Genomic DNA, 10,110 nt, shown 5'->3' on the forward strand with positions numbered 1-10,110 from the left:
CCCGGGGGGGCCCCCCCCCCCCTTCGCGGGGGGGGGGGGGGGGGGCCAATGACCCCCCGCCCCCCCCCCCCCCCCCCGCTGGGCTGGGGGTCTGAGCTGCTGCAGCTGAACCCAGGTAGGGAGTCCCCTTCAGGCTTCTGGGGGTGGTCGGTGGGTAGCTCCTGACAGTGGTTCAGGGCTAGAGGCCTGGGGTGGGAGCTCCTGAGGAAGAGGAACCCCCAGGGACTAGGATTCACTGGGTCCCGAGGCGTAGATTCCCTAGAGGTCCCCTTGGTTCCCTTGGCCCCCTTCAGGACTGGGAGGCATTTCTATTGCAATGGAGGTCTGCTGGTAGAAGCTTTTCCCGTGAATGGGTCAAACGGGTCCCGCCCCTCGCGTGTGTCCTCAGGACCCGACCTGGTTTCTCTGAGTCCCCAGAAGTGTCAAGATAGGAGGCCTCCAAGTCTGCTTTTCTGGGATTCTTGGGCTGGCTTGCGGGGGGAAGGGGGGCGGGGGGGGCGGGCGGGCCAGGGGTTGGGTGGAGTGTGGGAGAACGGGGAGGGTGCACCCCAGGGCTGGAAGTGGGAGAGGAAGGCGCACTGACCTCCACCATCTGAAGCTCCTCTGCCTCCAGACACCTGGGGTCCTCTCGGCAGAGCAGTGACCTTAATGGAGGAGCAGCTGGGACTGTTGGAAAGGGGAGGACAGGAGCAGAGGCCTGGGGAGGCCAGGAGGGACTAGTCCGGCCACCTGGGGGACTGGTCACCAAGAAATGCACTGGGGGGCAGCCCACACCAGGGTGGTCCTGCAGCCCTTGCTCTGGGACGACCAGGGTAAGGCAGAGCAAATCCAGGCTCTATGGGTGGAGGGCCAGCTGCCAGGCGGGCCAGCGGGAGAGCCTGGAGGTACCGCTGCTCCCTGGATGGGCCGGCAGTTGGTTCCGTTAGTCACCTGCCCACTCCCAGCTGTCTCCCTCCCCTCCCACTGCTTTCTCACAGGGGCCTGCTCCCTGCCTGGGCCATGGGTGCCTCTGCCCTGCTCTCTCCTTGGGCCCATGTAGTGAGCAGGTTCCCCCAGAGCTTCCCTGCAACGGGGCTGGGATCCTAGGCTGGACACCTGGAGCCCAAGACGGGCCTCTTCAGGGACTGGCTGGAGGCAGGGGGGCAGTCAGGGAGCCTCTGGCCCGGCCCTAGTTGAGCTATCTCCGGAGGGGCTCCAGCTTATCGCTGGGCAATGGGGAGGTGCCAGGCTTAGGGAAGCCAGCCCCTGCCCCTGCCTCGGGGGTGGGGGGGGGACAGAGAGGGGCATCCTGGACAGGTAGCAGTAGGAGAAGCAGCAGTCCCACCTAAGGACACACTGTGTTCCTTAGAGCAGGACCTGTATTAACCAGCATAAGGCCTGGCTCTGAGTAGGCATGATGAAAACTGTTTCCCAGGGGAGCTGGGGACCCTGAATGGGTGAGACAGGGCATAGGCTTATCCAACAGGACAGCGTGGCTGACCAGAGCTCCGTGAGGCAGAGGGGTGGATACCCTACCAGGAGAGGGAACACTCCAGAGGTATAGACGGGCCAGCCGGGAGAGGCAGCACCCCAGAGGTGTAGAGGGGTCAGCCAGGATCCGCCAGGAGAGGAGCACAAATGCGGGGGTACAGAGCAGGTTGGGTGGGTGGGGCCTAGCATGGAAAGCCTGCCGTCTGGGCTGCTCGTCGCTGCAGGGAGCCTCACTGTGGAACAGGTGCAGACAGGACAGAAGGCAGGAAGCCTTGCTCAGTGCACGATATAAAACGTTTATTGATACACATTTATTGTCTTTCATAAAATTCGCATTGGCTACACGGGGCCGCTGTGCTCGGAGGTGGGCTGGGGCAGCCAGGTAGAGCCAGTGCCCACTCTCGGGTGGGGGCTGGAGCCCAGAGACTCCTGGACAGTCGGCCAGGTTTCGAGGACCAGGCGCACAGCAGCGCGAACCCGCTCTGCGCTCCGGGAGGCTGCCCAGGGTCTGGCCGGCATGGAGTCAGAGGAGAGAGTGACCTGCCCCGGCTGGCCGAGGCCCCTTCCTGTCCAGCTGCTTGCCATGACCGTAAACTCCCCCGTTAGAATTACCAAAGGATTTGGGCAGGGACGTCGGGTGCAGAAAGACGGAACAGCAAGGCAGGTTCGCCAGAACGCTCTTCCAGATAGCACCGTGTGTTCAGGTTGGCTCGCCAATACTGCCTCGGGGGGTGGAACGGAGGGAACAGGGACCCTGACGGGGGTGAAGCGGCTGCCCCAAGGGGCGGTGGTGCGGGCTGCGTCATTTTTAAGGAGGGCTGATTGAAAGGGGCAGGAGGTGGACGGGGATGGGTGATCCCTCCCTCCTCTCCTTTTGACCAGCCTGGGAGGAGGAGGAGCCCCACCCCCTGGGGCCACTTCCAAACCATGGACCTCTGGCCACGGAGGAGAATGGCTGGGGGGGCCTGGCCGGGCCAGGGGGCCTGTGTGCAGGTGGCTGCTCCGGCTCCCGGCCGGCCACCCCTAGAGCCTCCAGCCCACGGAGAAGGAGGCGTGAGGGGCGGGAAGCAGACTTTCCTCCTTGCACTCGGGCGCCAGGGCAGCTGCCCAGCTCCTGTCCTGCAGCAGAGGGTCTCTGGAGGCCACAGCCCCTGCCACCCTCCCGGTGCTGGCCTCTCAGGCGGCGTTCCCAGAGGGGCACTGCATCTCCATGGTGGCCGTGTTGGGCGTGCCGCCCCCGGCCTCCCCCAGCTCGGCGCCGTCTCGCAGGGCCCGCTGGAAGACCACCCTGAGAGGCTCCCACAGCCGCTGTGACTTGTCCCTTCCGGCCAGGAAGTAGACGACGGGCTTGGTGCTGCTGTGAATGCAGATGCATAGGTCGGTGACGTACTCGGGGAAGGGGGCTGGGATCTGGAAGACCCAAAAGAGGAACCAGTCGATCCCTAAGTAGATGGAGGACACGAGGAAAACGGAGACCATGGCCAGGATGACGTGGTTGAGCTTGGCAGAGCGCTGGCGCCGCCGGGCCCGGCATTCCACGTGCAGGATGAGCACCAGGCAGGGCAGCACCATGAGTGGGCAGAAGATAAGGAAAAGCAGGATGCCCAGGAAGGCGTCCATGGGCCTGCAGGCCCCGCCGGAGGCCCGGTGGGCCAGGAACACACAGAAGTAGTTGTGGATGCTGGTGACCAGGAGCGACAGGGTCCAGAGCAGGGCACACACCACGGCCGACAGGCGCTTGGGCCGACGGCGCCAGTACCAGACGGGGAAGATGACCGACAGGCAGCGCTCCAAGCTGACGGCGGGCAGGAGGCTCACGCCGGACACAAACGTGCAGAGTCCCACGATCCTGCACACGGCGCGGACATAGTCGGCGAACGTGCCCAGGAAGCCGCCCGTGTTCAGGACGGAGAACACAGCCTTGCTGAAGAGGTAGCCGATGTCGGCGCCGGCCAGGTGCAGGAAGTAGACAGAGAAGGGGCTCCTCTTGATGGAGAAGCCGAAAAACCAGAGGACCAGCCCGTTGCCCACGAGGCCGCACAGACAGAGGAGCAGGAAGATGTAGTTCATGACGGCGGGCGGAGGCAGCATGGTGATCTGCTCGATGGTCAGGAAGCCACGGCTGTAGAGCTCGGGGGCCTCACTCACGTCGGGACACATCTGTGCAGGTGCAGAGGGGAGACACTTGTGATGTGGGCTGGGCCCCACCCCCAAACCTGCACCTGTGTCCAGGCTGGTCACAGGCTGGTAGAGTCACTGGCTCTGGAACAATGAACTGGCTGTAGCTAGAGCAGAAGACACCCTTGCTCCCACATAGTGCCACGACTCTGTGGCCCCGAGTCTGCAGCTAGCGGCCTAGAGGAGTGACAGCGAAAACAGTCCCTAACAAAGGCCCGGGACTGCCCACCTGTCAGAACGGACTCTGGTCAAAAGGCGTCCGTGTCCTGACCGATACGGAACAACGGAGGAACCTTTCCAGGTTGAAGGAGCATGGAGAGCCGTGGCCAATAAATGCGAGGCTGCATCCTAGATTTTAGAGTGGCCCTACAGGTTGCTGTGAAGGATATTAGCGGGGTGGTGGGGAAATATGCGTCCGGACTGGGTATCCTCCGGACTGGGTACTGCACCAACGTTAGATTTTCTGAGTAGGAAGATGCACTGCTGCCCTGTACTGGAAGTCCTTGTTCTTAGAAGGCCCAGGCAGTTTGGGGGCAAAAGGGCTTGGTGTCTGCAGTTTACTTTCCAACAGTTCCGGGAAAGAGTCTATCATGAGACGCAGAGAGAGAGCACAGGCAGCAAAGCCTACCAGCTGGTGAAGGACACGCACATCTGCACGGCGCTGTCCTTGCAAAGTTTCTGTACATTTGCCATTTTTCACACCAAAATGTGAAAATACTTATTTAAAAGATAGAATAAAGTTATTGATTGGAAAAAGTGGACCCTGGCCCTAACTGGAGTGGGAGGCGGTCCCATAGCGGGATCAGAGAGACCTGGGGACTGAGAGACGGTCCCTTGCAGGGCCAGCGTGACCCTGAGTCTCTGGGTCATGAGGGATCTGGATGTGGCCCCGGGCCCCCCTGGGGAGGGGGAGTCTCTTGGGGAAGCACTCTGATACTTGAACAATCTATCTGACTGACCGAGTGCACTGGGCTAAGTATCTTGCCTGTAAATTCTGGGCTGGGGATAACTGCGTGAAGGTGGACCAGGTGCAAGAAATGGGGCTGTTGCGGGGGTGCAAACTGGAGAGCACCTATCCTGAGTGAAGTGGGCAGCTGCTCTGCTCCAGCTGGTGGGTGCTGCGGGGCAGGAGGGTGGGCAGTTGAAACGGGACTGTGGGCTGAGTGGCCCGTCATCCTTCCCCCCCCTCCCCAGAGAAGCCAGAACCCTAGATTGTTATGTGAACTACCCTGATCTTTAAATGTTCACATTTAAAAAACATTGTGTGGGCCAAACATAACACATCTACGAGCTGGATTCATTCTCAGGCTGTCATTTTGACCTCCCATTCCAAGCAACAAGGCTGCCCAGAGCACTGTCACTCCCCTCCCTCAGCCTGGCAGACATCACTAGTCCGTCCCAGCACTCCTTCCCACAGAGCCTGAACCTGACACACACCCCCTAGCCCCCCCTCCCCCGCCAGCTTAAGGCTGGGTATCGATTCCCATTGCTCATGACTCTCCCCAAAAGAAAACAAACGGAAAGGTTCTTGAGGCTGGAACATTCCGCCACCTTCCAGATGGCCCCCAGCTTTGCCAGATACCCCATAACGGTGGGGGGGGGCTTCTGTCAAGGGAGTCTGCAAGCAGAGACTGGAGGTATTGGCCAAACTTTGGGGAGACTGTGAGGTCAGGGCAAGCACATTAAGAGGGTCCTATTCATCACCCATCATCTTCTAGGCACATTTATTGGCTCAGCCTCTCTGTCTGTCAACCCCCAAGCCCCTTAGCTTGCTGTTTCCTCAGCCTTTCCTGTTGGTGGCTTTGACCACTCCAGGCCACAGAGCAGCAGTCCACAAGACCCAGTGCCCAGACAAGCCCACGCTTAGGGATCACTCAGAGCTCCTCACAGGCTGGAAAAAGTCTGCAATCCCCTCCTCGGAGTCAGAGCGGGAGGGCTGGGTGAGTCACGGGGCGTGTAGCTGCCCTCCCCAGCCACATACCGCCTTGTAAAATGCCTGCTCTGGAGCCTGGCCCCCCTCCCTGGGCTGTCTTTTCTCTGGGGATTTCTGGAGACTTCTCCCCAGCCGGTCCCATCTCTGCCTCCCGTGGTTGCTGCCCACAGTGGTCACTAAGGGAGAAGGCCAAGGGCCGCAGGCCCCAGGCAAGAGTCCAGGCTCTGTTCCCACCTCTGGGCTCATCCCAGTCTAGTTACCATGCTGTCGTGAGCCTCAGTTTCTTCAAATGTGGATGAGGTTGTACTAGATAAACTCAAAAGGTCCTTCCAGCTTGGAGAGGGTTTTGCCCGGGATTTAGAAGGGAACTCCAGAATTTTCGAGGAGCTCAGAGAAGTAGGGGGCTGGGAAGGGCAAAAGGGGTGGGTTGGCCTGACGCCTTGTCAGGGTCTTGGCCACGGCTGGTGCCTGAACATAAACTGTGACTACACAGTGTAGTCACGGGCGGGGGCGGGTGGGTTGCCCAGAGCCAGCCGTGTTCCGTGGGGCCCACGACATCAGGGCCTCCTGGCAAGGCCTGGCCATGGGACATAGCTGACCACCCATCTTGCAGGGGAGAGACGGAACGAGGCTGCTCAAGGTGCTAACAGCTCGCAGGGTGTGCACGGGGACGGGATTCGAGGCTGATGAGGACGCTGGCGATCCGGGGGGGGGCCCTGGAACCAGTGCCAGGCCGCATAGCCCGGAGGGTCTTCTGCCCACCTATGAGTCCTGAGACGGAGGACGGGCATGGGTGGCAGAGGGCAGGGGGAGGAGATGCTGGGCTGAGCCTGCCTCTCCCTCCACACCCGGCCCCGCTGTGCCTGGAGCCCCCTCTGCTGCCTGATGGCACTTGCCTTGCTCCGGCTGCCAGGATGGGCCTCCCAGGAACAGTTCCCCGCCATCTCCAGGCCTGGCGAGTCCAGATTCCTCCCGGCTCTGCTCACCGTGGGCTGGCCCGCACACCTCCCCTGGCAAAGGCAGAAAGGGTCGCGTCAGGGCAGAGGTGTTTCCCACCCGCCCAGAAGGCCCCTCCACCTTCCAGATCCCTGCCCCTAGCCCCCACGGCTGTCCCCTTAGAGGAAAGGCAGGCAAGCAAGCAGCTGGCTCCCTCAGAGGGGGGGCTGTGCTGGGGGGGCACAGGGACTGTCCTGCGGGGTCCAGGGTGGGTCACATCTGCACGCACTGCCCCCTCCTGGCTGGGCTCTGCATTCACCCCTTCACCACGCGCAGCAGCTTGGTCCAGCCCTGCGCTTGTAACCCGCTAAGGTGTCGGGTCTTTCCACAACAGGTGACTGCAAGGCGGGACAGCCTGGTCACCATCAGTACCACTGACACCACCATCAACGCCTGGGACCATGACTCCCAGCCGGGAGCTGGACACTGTGCCAGCCAGCCAATGGCTATCGCCCCACTTGGTCCTCATTACCGGCTCCGAGGCAGGAATCATCATTCCCCTATGACAGGGGCTTCAGGCTCAGGGAAGTGCGGCCACCTGCCCAGGGCCCCCCGTGGAAACAGCTGCGCCCACTGCCGTTTGGGAGATTTGCGTATCATTGAGCCCAGAGGGGCTGCCGAGGAAGAGCAGCTGGAGGGAGCCGGCCAGGAGGGCAGTGCGGCGCCCCGGCTCCGGGCTGGAGGACAGGCAAGCTGTACTCAGCTGGGACTGCGTGTCAGGAGGCCTGGAAGGGGTGACGGCCCGGGGAGGGGGCAGCCCCGCCTGACGGACACTGCTCCATCCCGGCCAGGCAGAGCTCATTGGTGCACGTGCCCTGGGTCCCCTTGGAATGGACTCCTGTCCCCCAATCCGAGCCCTGCCCCAGCGGGCAAGCACCTAGCCCTCCCACTGTGCGGGCGGGGAAACTGAGGCCGAGCCGCGGGCCGCTGGCCCTGCCCTCCTCCCGGAGGGAATGCTGGGCTACTCGGCTGGCCTCCCCCAGAATTCCTTCCCGGCCCGCGTGGCCGTGTGTCCCTCCGCACCCCCAGCCGGGGCGGGATGGAGGCAGGCGCGCCGGTCCTCAGGCGGGGAAGGGCGGCCAGCCGCGGCCTTGCTCCGCTCCCGGCCCAGCTGCCCAGAGCGTCCTTCGGGCCCACGCTCGCGCAGCGTGGTGTGGGCGAGTGTGCGTGCGCGCCTGGCGTGTGGGTCCCAGCGCGGCATGCAATGACAGCGGGGCAGCACTGGGCCGCAGGTGGCTGTCCTCGGGGTGGGAGCCCTTGTGCTCTGGAGGAAGCGGGCGAGTCTGGTGTGCGTGCGTGTGTGCGTGCAGAGAGCAGCTGGCTCTAGTGTGTGTCTAGAGCCCCACACCCCCTCCGTCCTCATCTTGACTCCAGCTGGGCCACTGGCCCCAGGGCCTCGGACAGGCCTTACCTGCTCGCTGGGGCTTGCCCAAGCTCTCCCCTGCCGTCCAGCTACCGGCTTCTCCCCCATCCTTGCTGGTCCCTTCTGCCCCCCACTCACAATGCTCCCACTCTACTTGGTGGTCCTGGTTGTACACCACCCCTAGGCCTGGGCTCTTGGGGATGTCCTGACTGTGAGCCTTGCCCTTTCTCTTCAGCCAAGCTAGACCCCCCAGTACCCAGATGCCCCCCAAGGGCAGCCAGCTGGGGCCAGGCACCAAGTAAGGGCCCCGAGCTCACCTCTGCTGATTGCTTCCCTGGGTGGGGGACCCTAGGGTGTCTCTGAGCTCTCCTCCTGTCCTGCCAAGGCTCCTGCACTCATGCAGAGATCTAGAAGCCAAGGGAGCCCCAGATGGGCCTGAGAAGACACATGTGTGACATGTGTGTGTGGCATGTGTGCGAGCATGGGTGAGTGTGTGCGCTCCTCGGGTTGGGATCTGGCTTCTGATACCGCAGACCAAAAAAAAAGCTGTCAGCTCCGTGCACTCCTGACCCTCCCTTCGAAGCACCAGGCCTCCAAGGGCTCCGGCCACCTGTCCGCCTCCTCTCCTTTCACCCCACCCTTCCACAACCCAGCCCCACACTGGCCGGGGGCACGTGAGGCTGTACTCCAGGAGGCCCAGGTGGGCACAGACTGCAAGCCCCCAGCCCGTCTTCCTGGCCCCTCTCCTCCCAGCTGTCACCGGCCCGCCCCCCACCAAGGGAGGCTGCATTTCCCGTTCCAGGGCCCGGGTGCCCTGCTCACAGCTCGGCTGGAAGAGGCTAATCTGGGGACAGCGGGGGCCGTCTGCGGGGGACAGGGTGGGATGCAGCTGCTCCTCCTCCCGTGCCCGAGCTCAGCGCCCCTGCAGGCTAGACAAGCGGGCCACACCGCTGGCGTGCCTGCCCACCCTGGGAGCCATCTCTCCGCGCTTGGGACGCTGCCGGCTGGGTGTTGCCCTCCGCCCTTCCAGAAAGCAGGCTTGGACGGCTGGCGCGGGTGGGGTTAGGGACAGAGGGGGAGCGCCCCCACCCCTGCCAGGAGACCAGAGCAGGAGTTGAACGTAGAGGACAGTGTGGGGGTCAGGCACTGCCAGAATGCAGGGCCTGCCAGCCAGGACGGGGCCTCTCAGAGCCACAGGAGTGTGCCCGAGTCCTCTCTGGAGCCCCAGGTTTCCTGCTCGGAGCCACGTGATTTCTGGGGGCCGAGTGCTCTGACAGCGCCCACCTCGCTCTCCCCCCCCCCCCCCGCCTGGCCTTCTCCCTGCAGCCCTGCTTGCCAGAACGCCCTCCCCTGGGCCCCAGGGCCCCCATGCAGCTACCTGCAGCTGTCCTGACCTTCCGAGGTCTTGTCCGCGGAGCTCGACACCCGCCTCTGGCCGCGGATCCCCAGGGCAGCAGGCCAGCACAGAGCACCGCCTGGAGCCTCGGGAAAGGCGAGCTCAGAGCCGAGGACAGCCCCTGCCCGCCTGCCTGCGGAGGAGATGGCTTGGGGAGCAGAACCCGCCCCAAACCCAATTCCAGGCCCAGAGGGAGGGGGAAGGGGAGGAGGAGGGGAGGAGGGGCTGAGCCAGAGCCGGGATGAAGCTTCGGGAAGGAATGCCCCGCTCAGGAGCCCCCCCGCCCCCAGCCTCACTGGGAGCTCATCTCCCTGCCTGGTGACGTCGTGTTGGCCGGAGCACCGCTGCCGGAGTCCAGCTGTTAATCTCCCTCCGTCCTGCAGCTCCTCGGGGCTGCCCTGGAGAAAGCACTGGGCTGTGCACTTGCTTGGTTCCTTCCTTCTGCTCCCACTGGGTATTTCGGGGCGCGCAGGCCCGGGAGGGGCAAGTCCCCACCTGGTTGTTGAAATGTGTTCAGGGGCTGTTACGGAGAAGCCAGGACGAGGTGGGGGCTCCATGGAGGGGCAGTTGCAGGCACTTAGGAGAGGTAGGCTGAGCAGCGGGACAGCAGTGCCACCCAGGGGCCACCCCATCCCCCTTCCCACCTGGAATCTGCCCAGGGCCCCCTGCCGGCGTATGGAACCAAGAACCCCCTTTCCCCGGCCCTAATAGCAATCGGATGGCGCAAGTGGAAAATCACAGCGCTTGCCTGGGGGGTGCGCGGTTGGCGGGCTG

At 63.5% G+C, this 10,110-nt stretch overlaps 1 protein-coding gene across 2 annotated transcripts; it reads right to left on the reverse strand.

Annotated features, from left to right (window-relative positions):
• Positions 1 to 1,670: 1,670 nt before the first annotated feature.
• On the reverse strand, positions 1,671 to 9,751 carry MRGPRF (MAS related GPR family member F). Of its 2 annotated transcripts, none has more exons than XM_035013480.1 (3): positions 9,335 to 9,751; positions 6,478 to 6,591; positions 1,671 to 3,630 (listed from the first exon to the last, which is right to left on the reverse strand). In XM_035013480.1, the coding sequence occupies exons 2-3, from the start codon at positions 6,523 to 6,525 to the stop codon at positions 2,647 to 2,649; spliced, it is 1,032 nt and encodes a 343-aa protein (XP_034869371.1). In that variant the 5' UTR covers positions 6,526 to 6,591; positions 9,335 to 9,751; the 3' UTR covers positions 1,671 to 2,646. The 2 variants fall into 2 exon arrangements, with proteins under 2 accessions (XP_034869371.1, XP_034869370.1); XM_035013479.1 differs by having other exon boundaries at positions 9,319 to 9,751.
• Between the last annotated feature and the right edge of the window lie 359 nt (positions 9,752 to 10,110).

The sequence above is a fragment of the Mirounga leonina genome, unplaced genomic scaffold (assembly GCF_011800145.1).
Source record: "Mirounga leonina isolate KUSES-001 unplaced genomic scaffold, KU_Mleo_1.0 Mir_166, whole genome shotgun sequence".
Taxonomy (NCBI): Eukaryota; Metazoa; Chordata; class Mammalia; order Carnivora; family Phocidae; genus Mirounga; species Mirounga leonina.